The sequence below is a fragment of the Otolemur garnettii genome, unplaced genomic scaffold, assembly GCF_000181295.1.
Source record: "Otolemur garnettii isolate 467f Iridium unplaced genomic scaffold, OtoGar3 scaffold00007, whole genome shotgun sequence".
Lineage (NCBI taxonomy): Eukaryota > Metazoa > Chordata > Mammalia > Primates > Galagidae > Otolemur > Otolemur garnettii.
This window is the reverse complement of record NW_003852402.1, coordinates 42,182,806-42,200,884: the sequence shown is the minus strand read 5'-3', so window position 1 is coordinate 42,200,884 and position 18,079 is coordinate 42,182,806. Positions and strand designations below refer to the sequence as shown.

General features: G+C 34.7%; 1 protein-coding gene across 1 annotated transcript in view; it reads left to right on the top strand.

Annotated features, from left to right (window-relative positions):
• The first annotated feature begins 5,849 nt into the window (after positions 1-5,849).
• Positions 5,850-18,079, top strand: part of GLIPR1L2 (GLIPR1 like 2) — a 44,914-nt gene continuing 32,684 nt past the window's right edge. Inside the window, exon 1 of the mRNA XM_023509185.1 lies at positions 5,850-6,083. Within this exon, the coding sequence (XP_023364953.1) occupies positions 5,850-6,083 (234 nt within the window). The remainder of the gene's footprint in view (positions 6,084-18,079) is intronic.

Genomic DNA, 18,079 nt, shown 5'->3' with positions numbered 1-18,079 from the left:
GAAAAGCAATAGCTGAAAATGTTAACAAATGGAAAAACATATCATGCTCATGGCTGGGAAAAATCAACATTGCTAAATGTCCATACTACCCAAAGCAATATATAATTTTAATGCAATCCCCATTAAAGCTCCACTGTCATACTTTAAAGATCTTGAAAAAATAATACTTCACTTTATATAGAATCAGAAAAAACCTTGAATAGCCAAGACATTACTCAGAAATAAAAACAAAGTTGGAGGAATCATGCTACCAGACCTCAGATTATACTATAAATCCATAGTGATCAAAACAGCATGGTATTGGCACCACAATAGAGAGGTAAGTGTATGGAACAGAATGGAGACCCAAGACATGAACCCAGCTACTTACTGGTACCTGATCTTTGACAAGCCAGTTTAAAACATTGAGTGGGGAAAAAGGTTCCCTATTTAACAAATGGCGCTGGGCAAACTGGCTGGTGACCTGCAGAAGACTGAAACTGGATCCACACCTTTCACCACTAACTAAAATTGACTCTCACTGTATTAAAGATTTAAACTTAAGACATGAAATTATAAAAATACTAGAAGAAAGTGTAGGGAAAACACTTGGAGAAATTGGCCTGGGTGAAAATTTTATGAAGAGAACCCCCCAGGTAATTGAAGCAACATCAAAACTACACTACTGGGACCTCATAAAATTAAAAAGCTTCTGCACGCCAAAAGCACAGTAAATAAAGCAAGTAGAGAGCCCTCAGAATGGGAGAAGATATTTGTTGGTTATGTCTCTGACAAAGGTTTAATAACCAGAATCCATAGAGAACTGAAATGTATTAGCAAGAAGAGAACAAATGATCCCCCAAAGGGTGTGCAAGGGACTTGAAGAGAAACTTCTCTGAAGAAGACAGGCTCATGGCCTATAGATACGTGAAAAAATGCTCATCATCCTTAATCATCAGAAAAATGCAAATCAAAACTATTTTGAGATATCATCTAACACCAGTAAGATTAGCCCATATCAAAAAATCCCAAAATCACAGATGCTGGCATGGTTGTAGAGAAAAGGAAACACTTCAACACTGCTGGTGGGATTGCAAACTAATATGTTCCTTTTGGAAAGACATCTGGAGAACACTTAAAGAACTAAAAATAGACCTGCCATTTGATCCTATAATTCCCCTATTAGGTATATATCCAGAAGACCAAAAATCATACTACAATGAAGATATTTGTATCAGAATGTTCACTTCAGCTCAATTCATAATTGCTAGGTCATGAAAGAAGCTCACGAGTCCATCGATCCATGAATAGATCAATAAATTGTGGTATATGTACACCATGGAATACTATGCAGCCATTAAGAAAGATAGAGACTTTACCTCCTTCATGTTTACATGGGTGGAGCCGGAAAATATTCTTCTTAGCAAAGTATCCCAAGAATGGAAGAAAAAGTATCCAATCAACCCTACTATGAAAGTAATTTATAGCTTTCATAGGAAAGCTATAACCCAATTTTAACCCAGGAATATGAGGAGCGGGAGGGGAGATGGGGAGGGTGGGTGGAGGGAGGGTGATTGGTGGGATCACACCCATGGTTCATCCTATAAGGGTACATGTGAATCTAATTGTAGAATATAAATGTCTTAACACAATAACTAGGAAAAAGACATGAAGACTATGTTAACCAGTTGGATGAAAGTATTTCAAATTGTATACAGAAACAGTACACTGTACCCCATGATAGTATTAATGTATACTGCTATGATTTAATAAAAGAGAAAAGTAAAATAAATATAAAAATAATATCACTTACATTAGCACACAAAAAGCAATAGTTATAAATTCTGAAGTATTTACAAAATAATATGAGAAAAACCACAAAATTATGATAAAAATCAAACAAATACATGGAGAAATATTCCTTGTTCATAAGTGGAAAGACTAAATATTCACATACCGGGAATTCTTAGTTTTATCTATGAGTCACTGTAAACCCCATCAAAATTCTAGGAAGTTAATTTGTGGATATCAATAAACTGATTCTAAAGTTTATATGGAGAAGCAAATACCCCAGAATAGCCAGCACATCACTGAAACAAAAGAAAAATGTAGAAACAACACTACTTAACATTATGAGTGGCTATAAAGCTACATGTCTTAGTCTGTTTTGTGCTGCTGTAACAGAATACTTGATACCGGGTAATTTACGAAGATTTAAGATTTGTTTTATACAATTCTGGAGGTTGTAAAGTCTAAGTTTATGGGAATTATATGCAAGGATCTTTTCACTGTGTTATACCACAGCAGAAGGTAAAGGGCAAGAAATTACATGAGGAAGAGAAGGGGGTTGAATTCATCCTATTACCAAAAACACTCCCTCCATAATCATCCTATTATCAAGAACACTCCCCCCAAAACTTACCTACTTCTGTGATAACAACATTAACCTATTCAGGAAGGCAGGGCCTTCATGAACTAAATCACCTCTTAAAGGTGCCTCTTCTATGTGCTATTGCACTAGGGATTGATTTTTCAACACAAGAATGGGAGAAAACACATTCAGATAATAGTAATCAAGGTAGCATCGTATTGGCAAAAGTAGAAACAAATAGACCTAAAATCAGAAGAAAGGTACAGAAAAGAACCATGAAAATATAGTCAACTGTTGATAGGGGTTTTATTCATAATTGCCTAAACCTGAAAGAAACCCAAATGTCCTTCAGTAGATAAAGGAATAAATAATTATTGATACATCCAGAAAATGGAATATCATTCATGCTAAAAAGAAATGGAGGAAACTTAAATGCATATTATGAAGTGAAAAAAGGAAATTTGAAAAATGTTGTATACTGTATGATTCCAACTATATGACATTCTGGAAAAGATAAAACTAAGGAGACATTGAAAAAAAAATGAATGGTTGCCAAGGATTAGAAGGGAAGAAGAGATAAATAGTTTGAGCACGGGCCTTTTAGGGCAGTGAAACTACTCTGTATGATACTAAAATGGTAGATAAGCATCTTTATATATTTGTCCAAACCCAAAGAATGAACAATGCCAAGAATGAACTCTAACGTATACTATGAACTCTGGGTATGATGATGGATCAGTGTACATCCATTAATTGGAACAAATGTACCTTTCTGATGTGTGATGTTAGTAACATGGGAGGCTATGTACATGCATGGTCAGGGACTGCATGAGAAATCTCTGTACCTTCTTTTCAGTCTTGTCGTGAATTTAAAACTGCTACAAAATAATAAAGTCTATTTTTAAGAAAAGGAAATGGCTAAACAAAAGCTAGCTCTACCACTCACTGATTGGGTGACTTTGGAGAAATCATCTGACTTCTCTTTTTCCCAGTTTTTCTATTTGTTCAGCGAGCTATCAAACAGAGTTTTACAAATTATTTGTGAAATAAATTAAAACTGATACCTCACAAATAGAGGGGTTCATTTGTTTAACTAGTATCAGGCCAACAGATACAGGCAACTCAGTTATAGCAAAGAGGTTTTATTACTTGGCACAGATAAAGATCACACCTGGCATAGCTCCCAAAGCACAGATAAAGATGGCACCTGGCATAGCTCCCTGAATAAAAGGGGTTGAGCTAATTTTATAGTCAGAGTGTAATGAAGCACAATTTGACTGGTTCCTGCCATGGGGTGACCTGGGGCTTGATCTGATTGGATTCTGCAATCTGCCTTCCAGTGTCCACTTCTTAATTCAGTCCCACTCCTCAGTCTACTCTGACCACTTACGTTCCACCTAAGTTGGAATGCTAATGTTGCATGCTTGGTTCATGTAGGCATGCTCAGATTGTGATTTTTCAATGTGGGGGCTCCTGGCAATCTAAAAATAATTTAGAACTTTGTTGCATAAAAGTTGAACCACATTTGTCTGATAGGGTAGCATTAGCTACTCTGTATTGTGATTGATGATTCATCTGTAACACCTTTAACTAAAAGCTTCTTGTGATAGACTCTTAAGTCTAGCTTGTTCAGAATCTATAGGTCTAGTGCCCAGACCAGGCTCTAGATATGTATAAAGTACTAAAGAAATATTTATTAGATTGATGAATAAGTTGTCTACCAGTAGAATGGGCTTCCTTAGGATTGGTGACTTCCCTAATAGTGTAATTATTTAAGGAAAGATGTGCTGATCACCTGCCAGTGATGTATTTCAAATAATACGTCTAATGCAAGGAGCTAATAAAAGTGTCTAAAATTTCCTCCAAATCTAAGATTGCATTATTTTATTTATCCTTTCTCTTTAGCAATTTTCATAGTCTTAACAATGGTACATACATAAAAGATTTGCCTCTTTCACCACTTGCAGCATTCACTCATACAATAGGCTCTAGCCATATTAAAATACTTTTAACCATTATGATCTTTCTCTCCAGGGGCATATTAACATACTTTTCCCTTTGTTTAGAATGCTATCTTGTATCCGTCTGCTTCACCTTTTTGATGCTGATTCTCCAGCAAGGCTTGTTCTCCATAAGAGCACTAGTTCCCCCTTACATAGTGCAGCTACATTCTGGCTTTGTATTTATCATATGGTGTAAAAAATGTTCAATCTAAGTGACTACACTGTAAGCTGCTTGAAAGCAGGTTGTGTCTTGTCTACTGATCTTTCTCATTCACCCAGTACTCTGCCTGGTAACATATACTAAAAGAATAAAAGCATGGATAAAATTACTTTGTCGGTCTATTGCTTTACAATTTTGTGCATCAAAGACAATTTTTCAAAGCATTTTTTTCCTTTCTAAATATTTTTGGTCAACCAGTTACATTGCTTTCTTTGGGGCAAAATTCTTTCCTATCATCAGTATCTTTTTAAATATCTGCTTAATGCTATTAAGCCCAATACAGAATGGCCATAAAGGTCATGAGCAATTTTAATTACACACTATTTTAAAATGCACATGAACTTTGTAGCCACCGTGTACGTAACGTGCAAATGTGTACCCCAAAACATATACTATGCGTGCTTCTATTTCATGTCTAGAGTCTTGAAAACAAGGGATTCTTCATTTTGTTTCATTTTTCAGCTAAATGTTTGGAGGTAAAGAGGGCAGGTCAAAATTGGCTAGTGTTCTATCTATCCAAAAGAATAAACTGAAAAAACAACAACAAAAATGAGTTCTTTCCCACAATGAACAGTCAGTAAATAACATGAGTATTAATAGTCCAGCCTATCTTTATTGCTCTGAGACAAACAAATATTTTGCCTTATGAGAGTTTGATGACCTCGTACTCTCCCTCCACTCTCCCATTTATGTTGTGGTTTCCCACAAAGATTCATTTAAAAACTGAGAAAAAATTCTCAACAAAGAAGTCTGCTTTAAGAGTATTCTGTCCAAATAAAAGTAAAATAAAAGGCATGCCCTGCACCAAATTCCCATCTCAACATGTAATGATGAAAAAAAAATTTTTTTAATTAAACTTTTATCACTATCGAAGAATAATCATTTCCCTTTGCATAATAGAAGGGTCCTTGAATCTTTTAATTACTCAGCACTCGGCATTCACCATACAAATCGAGGGTTCATTAACTAACAATGACACATTTAGCCTCAGAAATCAATTCTGGACAATATTTACGTGAAGGAAAGCCTCGTATTTACTCAATTCTGGCTCTTTTTAGTTAGCTCGACAAACATTTTTTTATTTCTTTTTAACACAAGGCTTTCTCCACCCAGCGGTTCACACGTTCCGTCGCCTTTTCCTCCCCACTTCCTCTTCCCTCGGGTCTCTTTCTACGTCTTCCGGGTAGGGGGGCGAATCCCCTGCGCCGCCAGGTAGATTGGCAGGTCACCGGGGAGGGCCCACGCCTGCGCACTGGCCTCTCCGCGCCAGTGGACCATGGAGGCCCCCGGGCCTTTCTTCTGGAGGTGGTGTACCCGAGCGCTCCCGCTGACGCTCGGAGACATTTTGAAGCTGTGGCTCTGGGAGTTGTGGCTACTGCTGCTGGGCTCCGGTTTGAACGCGAGTTTCTTGCCGCACGAAGAGGACGTAGACTTTATCAACGAGTACGTGGACCTCCACAATGAGCTTCGGGGGAACGTCTATCCCCGAGGGTCTGGCTTGCGCTTCATGGTGAGGCCCGAAGGCGGTTTCCCTGACCTCCGGCTTCCCTGGTCCCAGCGCTCCACTCGGCCGCAGGAGGTCTGGGCCGAGGGATCTGGGCTCAGGGATCACGGAGAACCGCACTCTTAGTTGAGATTTAAAAATTCACGTAAAGTTTATACACCAAGAAATAAAAACCGCTGCCACTCTGACACATAGTTGTTACCGCGGCATTGCCAGGGGCCAGGAATAGGGGCAGTGGAGGCACTCGCTTGAGGTACAAAGGGGGTGCTAATTGAAGTATCAAGAAAATGATACTTTAATGCAACCGTTTTTTAAAAATTAAAAATATCACAAATATCAGTATTGATGAAGGAAAGATCAATATCATAACCAAAAGCAGGGTCCTCAGGGTCTGGATTAGGGAGATGCAAGTGAGGCATTCTCAGGATGATACAAGTCAAGAGTAGATCCTGTTTTTATTTAGAATTTTGAATTTTTATCCATCATAGATGTTTTACACTAGTTCTGACTTTTTAAAATACTTCATATCTTAATTTTTGTATTTTTTGATGTCCGCTCCAAATGTGTCTCATAAGGGAGTTGTCCTCACCTCAGCCCTAAACTTGATTTTGCGTTTCTGTGTGTGCTTTATCCCCTTCACCCCTCATATTCATTTAACACCTCATCAACTATTTCTTGTTGCTATGAAGTTTTCAAGATTGCCATTAAAAATGACTGCAAGACCCGCCAAGTAAATAACCATCCTCGAACCGAGCTCATTGGGATCCTCAGAGTTATGGAATATAGTGGAAGGATTACCTCCGTAGACAAATGTCTTCTTTTGGGATTAGGTCCTTAGCAAAAAATTCAGAAATGGGATAAATACATCTTTTAATTTATTTGATACGTAGCGATTACTTTTCTAAAGTATTGTGCCTGACACCAGCTGTATATTCAGCAAACTCTCACTGGCTTGGGCATTTTCAGTTATTTGCTAAACGAATAAATTTTCAAATGGTGTTTCGATTTAAATGTTAAATTTAAAATTCTTTTTTTTTTTTTTTTGTGACAGAGTTTCTGTCTTGCCCTGGGTAGTGTCGTAGCATCATCATAGCTCATTTCGGTTGGATATATTTAATTCTAGTTTTTTCATTTCCTTTACCTTTTATATTGCCATCATTTCTTTATCAGATCATATGCTTCTCTTGTTTTTGTCCCTTGAATCATAAGATCATATGCTTTCTTATAGAAATATGGTAGCATTCTGTCCTGCTGACAATATTTTTTTCTAAGCCCATTTAAAAATTATTTTAAATTCAATTATAGAATTTGGAGCTATTTAAGAGTTTTAGCTGATTTCCCAACCTTTGTGGTAAATTCTGTTTCTTACAATTTGAAGATTTTCCTTATTCCTAAAAATTAATAAATTCACAATACTTTCTAATATAACTTTTTATACATTTTGTATTTCTTGTATCTAATAATTAAGTATGTCTAATATTTCAAAAATAAAAGTATGGAAAAAACATACCTGTATGCCCACAGTCTATATTTTAAAAAATGAACACTTTAAAAGGGATCATCTTTGAATTATAGCTTAAAACCCCACCCCAAATTTTTAACCTTTTCTCCTTTCTAAAAGTTTGTGTATATTTTCACTTGTATTTTACTGGGACCTAAATATTAACTATAGATTGTATAGTCTATCATAATAGGTTAGTCTATTTAGAACTTTAACATGTTTGGAAATCATTCATTTTATTCTTAGTCTTTCATTGGTTATTTTGGGCATTTATATATATATATATTTTTTTTTTTTTTTTGAGGCAGTCTCACTATGTCACCCTCAGTAAACTGCTGTACCCTCATAACTCACACCCACCTCAAACTCTTGGGCTTAAGCCATTCTCTTGCCTCAGCCTCCGGAGTAACTGGGAGTACAGGAGCCCACCTCAAATGCCTGGCCATTTTTGTTGTTGTTGTCATTGTTTGGCAGGCCCTGGCTGGGTTTGAAACCACCAGCCCCGTGTATATGGCTGGCATGGCTGGCGCCCTAGCTGCTGAGCTACAGGCACCAAGCCTAATATATGTACTTTTTGAAGTCCAAAAATATCTGTAACCTCCTTACAAATATTAAAAAAGCTCTTAGAACACCTAGACTCTAAATATCTCCCTTCCATGTCAATGCTGTTTTCATGTAGTATTTTTGTTCTACCTTGTTTTTAAACACCAAAACATAGGGTTTTTTTTAAATAGCATATCAATATACAGAGCATAAAATTTATCTTTTTAAACATTTTTAAGTGTACAGTTCAGTAGCATTATGTACATTTATTTACATTGCTGTGCAGCCATCACTACCAACCAAACCATCTCTGGAACTGAAACTTTTCCAAACTGAAACATTTCCAAATTGTAACTTCATACCTGTCAACCAATTACTGTAGTATCCATTTTCTACTAACCCTAGTCCCTGGATATCAATATTTTACTTTCTGTCTCCCTATGGCTTTGACTACTCAAGGTACCTCATATAAGTGGAATCATGTAATATTTGCTTTTGAGACTGGCTTATTTCACTTGGTATAATGTTTTCAAAGTCTATCCAGTTGTACTATGTGTCAAAATTTCTTTCATTTTTAAGGCTGAATAATATTCTAATGTACATGTATGCCACACTTTGTTTATCCATTTACCTATCGATGGACTTGTGGATTGCCTCCAAATTTTAGCTATTGGGAACAGTGCTATCATAGACATGGATGTACAAGTATTAGTTCCCGTCTTCTGGAAGTTTGCTGCTTCTGGGTGTACATGGATATACCCACAACTGTAGTTGCTGGATCACTTGATAATTCTGTGTTTAATTTTTTGAAGAACCACCATTCTGTTTTCCCTTGCAGCTACATCTCTTTACATTCCCACCAGTATTGCATAAGCATTTCAAGTATTCCACATTCTTGACAACACTTGTTATTTTCTGGGTTTTATTTGTTTTGATAACAGCCATATTTTAATGGGCATGAAGTGATATTTCATTGTGGTTTTGATTTGCATATTCCTTGAGATTATTGTTGTTGAGCATCTTTCTATGATCTTATTGGCCATTTATCTTTGCAGAAATGTCTATTCAAGTCCTTTGCCCGGTTTTTGATCCGCTTGTTAGTTTGTTATTGAATTGTATATAATATATTCTGGATAATAGTCCTTATCAGATATATGATTTTAAATTATTTTCTTGTATTTTCACTCTTTGTGGATAATGCCCTCTGATGCACAGGAGTTTTTAACTTTGATGAAATCTAATTTGTCTATTTTTCTGTTATTGTTTCCTATGCTCTTGGTGTCATATCCAAGAAATGATTGCCAAATCCAATGCCATGAAGTTTTCCCTTTTTTTTTTTTTAATTCTTATAGTTTTAGCTCTTACGTCTTTGATCAATTTTGAATTAATTTTCATGTATCATGTAAGGTAAAACCCCAACTTCATTCTTTTGCAATTAGATAACCAATTTTCCTAACATCATTTGTTGAAAAGACTGGTGTTTTCCCCAATAGTCTTGGCACTTTGTCATAAATTATTTAACTATATTCAGGAGTTTATTTCTTGGCTTTCTATTCTATAACAATTGTCTATATGTCTGATGTCTATCTGTATGCTAGTATACGTTGTTTGATTACTATAATGTTGTAGTGAGTTTTCAAATTAGGAAGTGTGTCCTTCAAGTTTGTTCATATATTTTTTTTTGAGACAGGGTCTTACTCAGTAACCCTGGGGTTGAGTGCCCTGGTGTTATTACTCATAGCAACCTTGAACTCCTGGACTCAAGCAATCCTCAAGCAATCCGAGTAGCTGGGACTACATGTGCCTGCCACAATGGCTGGCTATTTTTAGAGACAGGGTCTTGCTTTTGGTTCAGGCTGGTCTCCAACTCCTGAGCTCAAGCGATCTGCCCACCTTGGCCTCCCAGAGTGCTAGGATTATAGGTGTGAGCCACTGTGCCTGGCCAAGTTTGTGCTTTTTAAAGGTTATTTTCCCATTCAGAGTCCCTTAAGATTTCATATGAGTATTAAGATGTATTTTTGTATTTCTGCAAAAACATCATGGTAATTTTGATAGGGGTTGTATTGATCTGTAGAACATTTTGGGTATTGTGGGCATTGTACCAATATTAAGTCTTTTAGTACATGAACATAGGATATCTTTTAACTCATTAGTATTTTCTTTAATTTCTTTTAGTAATATTTTCTGGTTTTCAGTATATATGCCTTTCCTTTATCTGTTAAATTTATTCTTAAGGATTTTATTCTTTTTGATAATATTGTGATATAATTGTTTATCTAATTTTCCTTTTCATATTTTTCATTGTTAATATATAGAAATGCAACTGATTTTTCTGTGCTGATTTTGTAACCTGCTACTTTACTGAATTTGTTTATTTGTTCTAACGGATTTTTTGTGTGTCGAATCTTTAGGGTGTTCCTATGTATAAGAGCGTGTCTCTTTGAACAGAGAATTTTACTTCCTCCTTTCCAGTTTAGATGCTTTTCAGTTATTGCTCTAACTAAGATTTCCAGTTCTATGCTAGTTAGAAATGGCAAAAGTGGGCATCATTGTCTTGTTCCAGGTCTTAGGGGAATCATTTCACTCTCTCATTTTTAAATATAACATTACCTGTGAGCTTTCAAGTTATAGCTTTTTTTATATTGGGGTAGTTTCCTTCTGTTCCTAGTTTTTTGATGTTTTTATCATGAAAGAATGTTGAATTTTGTCAAATGCTTTTTCTGATCAATTAAGGTGTCATTCTGTTAATGTGGTTTATCACGTTGGTTGATTTTCATATGTTGAAACTATCCTTGCCTCCCAGGAATAAATCTCACTGAGTCGTGAAGTGTTAGTCTTTGAATATGCTATTGAATTATTTTTTTTATTTTGTTGAAGATTTTTCTAGAAATATTCATGAAGGATATTGGTCTGTAATTTTCTTTTCTTATAGTGCCTTTTTCTGGCTTTTAGATCCTGGCCTCTCAGAATGAATACCTAAGTATTCTTACCCTTTCATTTTGGGGAAGAGTGAAAGAATTGGTATTAATACTTCTTTAACTGTTTGCTAGAATTCACCAGTGAAGTCATTTGGTTTTGGCTTTTCTTTACCAGGAGATTTTTATTACTGGCTCACTCTCCTTACTAGTTATGGGCCTATTTAGAGTTTCTATTTCTTCATGATTAGCACTTAGTAGGTTTTGTGTTTCTGGGAATGTGTCCATTTCATCTATGTTATGCAGTTTGTTGGCCTACATTTATTCTTAGCACTCTCTTAAAATTCTATTTTGTAAGATTAAAAGTAATATCACCTTTGATTTTTTATTTTAGTTATTTAAGTCTTTTTTCTTAAAGTCAGTCTAGCTAAATGTCTATCATTTTTGTTGATACATTCAAAGAACCAACTCCTAGTTTTGTTGCTTTTTCTACTGTTTTTCTATTTTATTTCTGTTCTAATCTTTATTTCTTTCCTCTAGTAGCTTTGGGTTTAGTTTATCTTTCCTTTTCTAGTTCCCTAAGATGTAAGCTTAGATTCCTAAAAATTTGTTTTCTTTCATCTTTTGTTAATGTAAGCTCTTCTAGCAATAAATTTTCTTCATAGCATTGTTTTTGCTACATCTCATAAGTGTGAGTATATTGTTGTTTTCATTTTCATTTGTTCCAAGATATTTCCTAATACCTTTTGTGATTTCTTCTTTGGATGCATTGGTTATTCAAGAGTGTTAAAATTCACTGGGCACCCATAACAAAGTGGTTACGGAGCCATCCACATACACCAAGTGTGGTGGGTTTGAACCCAGCCCAGGCCAGCTAAACAACAATGACAACTGTAACAAAAAATAGCCAGGTGTTGTGGCAGGCACCTTTAGTCCCAGCTACTTGGGTGGCTGAGGCAAGAGAATCGCTTAAGCCCAAGAGTTTGAAGTTGCTGTGAGCTGTGATGCTATGGCACTCTAATGACGGTGACATAGTGAGACTCTGTCTCAAGGAAAAAAAAAGAGCAATAAATTATTACATTATTGTAATTATTTATGCTCATTTAGGTTTGTTAGCACCAGTGTTTTTTGCTAACCATTACTTCTTGCAACCCACTCTTTCCTGAATTTCCTATGCCTAAAATATATCCCTTAATAGCTCATTCAGTAAGAGTGTCTGAGTAGTAAATTCAATATTTCCATATCTAAAATAATCTCTATGAGTCGGTGCCCATAGCTCAGTGGTTAGGTTGCCAACCACGTATACTGAGGCAGGTGGGTTTGAACTCAGCCCAGGCCTGCTAAGCAACAATGACAAATGCAACAAAAAAAATAGCCAGGTGTTATAGTGGGCGCCTGTAGTCCCAGCTACTTGGGAGGCTAAGGCAAGAGAACTGCTTAAGCCCGAGAGTTGGAGGTTGCTGTGAGCTGTGATACTATAGCACTCTACTGAGGGCAACATAGTGAGACTGTCTCAAAAAAAAAAAAAGTAATCTTTATTTCATACTCTTGAATGATAATGCTTTGTTCTCAGCACTGTCTTTTGGCTCCCAATTTTGCTTTTGAGATTTCTTTTGTCAGTTGAACTCAGAGGTTCTCACAAATGATTGCACCAACAGCATCAGCGTTACTTGTAAACGTGTTAGAGAAGAAAATTCTCAGGCTCTACCCTTTGATCTATTGGATACTGGGTTTGGACTCAGTAATCTGTATTTTAACAAGGCCTCCTGATGATTCTGAAGTGTACTAACATTTGAGATCCACTGGTCCTACTATTGCTCTTTGAAAGATGATTTATCTTTCTTCCCCAGGTATCATTTTGGTTCTAAGTATGCATTCATTTTTATTTATTTTGTTCACAACTTTTGTTTTCAAATCTGTGTATGCATGTCTATTTTAAGACTGAAATTCTTTAGCATTATTTCATACAGTGCTGCATCTTTCTCATTATCTCTAATCTTGACCCATTTTTGAACTCCTATTACATGTATATTTGACTTTCTCTCCTTCCTTCCCCTCCATCTTTTCCTCTCCGTTCTCTTTCTTAGTCCTTGTTTCAGAACCACCTTTTAGTCACTATTTATCCCTTCAGTTTTTAATAATTTATTTCACTGGCTCATGATTTTTTCCCCTAGAGTTTTTGTTTGTTTGTTTGTTTGTTTTCTGAGACAGGGTCATTCTGTCACGTGGTTGACTGCTGTAGTGCCATCACAACTCATAGCAACCTCAAACTCTTGGGCTTATGGGATGCATCTGCCTATGTCTCCCTGAGTAGCTGGGACTATAGGCACCTGCCACAATACCTGTTAGATTTGGGGTTTTTTTTTTCCCATTTTTACTAGAGATGGGGGTCTTTTGGTTGGCTTTTCTTGAAATCCTGAGCTTAAGCCATTTACCCACCTTGGCCTCTGAGAGTGCTAGAGCCACCACACCCATCCCTGTTTTTTAATTTTATTTTTAATTTGCCTGTATTCCCCCACTATCCTATTTTCTTATAATTTTTATTTCTATATTCATTTTAAACATAATTTTTTATTAAATATTTTTTAGTTTTTATTATTTTAGTTTCTTTAGGTGCTAATTCTCTTGTTTTATCTACTGATCTTCTGTCATGTTTATAATTTTCTCTCATATGCTCATCTTCAGCAGAGATTGTGTGTGAAACAAACAGTCTATGTTGTTCAAGTTGTAGAAGAATATTACTACAGAGTAGGTTTTTATTTTGCTTTACTCTTCTCTTAGAGTCAGTTTTTATATTATTTTTGCTTGGGTATTCTCAGCTTACGCAGCCAATGTAAGTATAGTCTCAGCCTATTTGCATGGTATAGCTCTAGGACTTTGATTTCTCTCTACTTTTTTTCCATCCCACTTTCTTGTCACTTCTTTAGGCTTATGGGCAGGATGTTCTAATACTCTTTGATTTAGAAAGCAGTCAGCATGCTAATTTTTCACAAAGATCTCAATTTCAGAACTTGCCTTCAGTGGCTCCCTGGCTACATTTTCTGTTTCTGTATTAGTGACATTTATATTTGGTCTGATGTTGCCTCTTTGTAGATTAGGTTTATGAGTTGACCAACCTGGATTTTAATTTTTCTCTTCATTTCTGGCACTTGAGTATTATCTGTCTTTTCTTTGAGTTCAGCTCTGTATTTAACTTTTTTGTACCATACGTAGTTGGGACTATATGAAGTTACTTTCAACCATTTTTGACCTAGAAAACTCAAGCAACTTCATAGGATCCAATCTAAACATTTTATTCATTTTATTCTATTTTTATGAACTGGCACTATTAGAAGACTGTTTCTTAGCTTATTCCCCTTCATGCTGGACTGTCTTATATTAGTGGATGTTAGAAGCATAGAATTCCTCCTTTATTTTTCTGGGTTCTTCTGGGCTAAGAGATTTCTGTTTTTAACCTGACATGGTAGTAATATAAGAGGACCCAGGCCTTAGACTTGTCTCCCACATGTACCAGAAAATTACATATGATTTGATATCTAATATCAATTTTGAACTTCTTAACTTTTAATATTATAAATAAAACTTCCTCCTTTTTAAAAAAAGAGAAAACATTACAAACCTTTCCTTAACCCCCCAAAACAGTAACATTTAATAGTTTGATATGAATCATTCTAGTACATTTTTTAAACTTTTGAATACATATATGGTTATCTATGCTAAAAATATGTTATTTTGAGTCGTTTGTTTTATATTAACATAAATTGCACATAGTATTTATTATTGTATTATTTGGTTTTTCATTCAGACTATACATTTGAGATTTATTCAAGTTGATAGAAATCTAGCACATTCAATTTTATTTGCTATAATATTTTATCCCTTAATGTCCTACATGTTTTACTTATTCTGTCTTTGACAGACATTTAGCCTGCTTCAAAAATAAACACATAAATGAATAGATAAATGAAATAATAATAACCAGAAAAGTTTGAAATGTGGGTGATCAGCCATCTTAGATTTTATAGCATATTATAAAGCCTCAGTAAGTAAAAATATATATACAGTATGGTACTGGTATGTTAAAGACATACCACTAGAAGAATATAAGGAAGTTCAGAAATAACCCAGATACATAAGAGTTAGTATATGATAAAAGTAGCTTCTCCTATCTGTGACCTATATTGTGACTTATCTGTGACCTTTAATGAATTGTTTTGGGGAGATTTGGGGAGTCATTTGAAAAAGACAATGTTGCTTCACCTATACACAGGTGTAAACTCCAACTGGGTCAATAATGCCCCACAGAGTAGCCAATAAAAATATTGTTGGACTTCTGAAATTTTACTAGGCTAATAGGTAACATGTGAAGATAATTTTGATTCTTATTTCTTTTACTTTAAGCAAGGTGTACATCCTTTCATGTGACTAACAATCTGTTAATATCATCTATCTATTATTTTTCTATTAAGTTTTTAGCTTCACCTCCATTTTCTTTGAGTATTAGCTAGCCCTTTGTGAGTTGTAATTAGTTTGATATTTTTCTTTCTATCTATTTATTATATTTTTTGCCATTCAGATGTTTTATATTTTTATATAGCTGATTAATAAGCTTTTAAAAATTTCTTCTGGACTATATATCAATGTCAGAAAGATTATCCCCATGCCGCTCCTTACTGGTATGAAAGCAAAATTATATAATCCATGTAGTGAGGAATATGACAATACTTATTAAATTGTAAATATATTTACCCTTTGTCCTTCTGATCTCAAAAGGACATACCACAGAAGAAAGAAATGGTGTTGGGGTAAGGTTATTCATTGTAGCATCGTTTGGTAATAGCAAATGATTATAAAAACACTCTCTTGTCCAGCAGTGAGGGGCTAATTACGTGAATGTGGTTAATTCATATAAAAGAATATCATGTAGTTGTGGGGGAAAAGGAATGATAAAGCTCTTTGTACTAACAAGGAAATAGCTCCTGGACCTTGGAAAATGCAATGTATATTATGGTGCATCTTGTATGAGAAACAGTAATGAAAAAGAATGTATGCTTGGATAAATAACACTAGACATATCACATGGACTCAGTGTTACTAATGCAAGACTTAGGGATAGCAGGGAGCAAGGTAATAACACGACTTCTCAAGGATTTTATGTAGTTTTGATTTTGTAAGAATAAACAGTATTGGGTGGTGCCTGTGGCTCAAGGAGTACAGCGCCGGCCCCATATGCCAGAGGTGGTGGGTTCAAACCCAGCCCTGGCCAAAAACTGCAAAAAAAAAAAAAGAAGAAAAGAAATAAACAGTATTTTTTAAACAAAGTACTTTTCAGAGCATGGTGTTAATGTATTAAAGAAATATTCATGATATATATATAGGAAGAAAAATGTAATGACAAAAACTTAAAGCTCTAAATAACCTCAGTAAAATCAGTATTTAGAATAGTCGGAGTGGCATTGCCAAAGTCTTATCTTTGTGGATGATGGGAAGAAGTAAGCAAATAAAACATCAAAGTGAAAGTGACCATAGCTATATATTTTATGTATTTTTGATATTTAATAAACTTATACAATTTTAAGTACAAACTCATACAATTTTAAGTATGATAACTGAAGTTAATTAATGGTAAATAAGATTGTCGTAAGGATTATCATAATGACTTGATATGAGTGACTAGCAGATGGAAAGAGTTCATTGAATTTGCAAATTTATAGAAGAGAAGAAGGAAGGAATAAGAAATTTAAGTCATATAAGAAAAGATAAAAATAGATGGTAACATAAAATAAGATATAGTAATAAGCTAAATATATTAATTATCATGGCAAATATGAGAGAATTTAATTTCCTTGTCAGTAATTACAGACTGACTAAAGAAAAATTCATCTTTATCTTATTTACAAAAAATATATACCTGAAACAAGTTTAAAAACATTGAAAATAAAAAGATAAATAAAAGTATATCATGAAGATTATAATTATAAAAGAGAAACAATAAAATTATATAGAGATGATGACTAAAACATTCATATAGACAAAAAGGAATATTGTATAATGAAAAAAGATATAACACATGAAGATCAACAAATCAAAGACATTTGTGTACTGACCAACAGAAAATACATAAAGTAAAATTTGTTAGAGATTTAAGGAAATACTTTTGAAAACACAGTAATTGCAAGATGTTTTCTTACTTTTCTCCAAATTTTATAAATGAAGATTTGAAAAATAAACTTATATATAACACAAATAAATACTGGACAAAATCAATAATCGTATACCCTTTCAATAAAAAATAGACATTCTTATGTCTATGGAAATTTTGCAGAAAAATTAATTTTTCCTTGCTCATAAATGGAGATTTTCTTTTTTAAATAGAGATTTCACAAGCTAAACTTCTGATCACAATTTAACAAAACTAGGAAATAGAACAACAAATGTTGGGCGGTAGACTCATAACTACTTATAAATTAAGAAATGTTTTCTAAATTATCCTTAGATCAAGAAGAAAAACAAAATATCCCCAACATGTGGACACTTAATATCAAAACACATGACATATAAATAAAATATAGAAAAAAACAATCAACCTTGAATGTCCCCTTACGTAAACTGAAAATAAGTAAACTAAAACGTTCAAGGAAAAAAGCAGAGCAAATGAGAGAATAACAGTAGTAGGTGAAATTAATGAAAAAAGAAAAAAAAATTTTTTTACAAAAATCCCCCAAAATTCTTGTTTGAGAGAACTGAGGGAAAATAAGCCCTCCAGATAAACTTAAGAAAAAGGAAAGAGAAAAAAAATTATTTTAGGCTTGGTGCCCATAGTACAGTGTTTACGGTGTCAGCCACATACACCAAGGCTGGCAGGTTCTAACCTAGCCCGAGCCAGCTAAACAACCATGACAACTGCAACAAAAAATAGCCAGGCGTTGTGGTGGATGCCTGTAGTCCCAGATACTTAGGAGGCTGAGGCAAGCCAATTGCCTCAGCCCAAGAGTTTGAGGTTGCTGTGAGCTGTGATGCCACAGCACTCTACCGAGCACCAC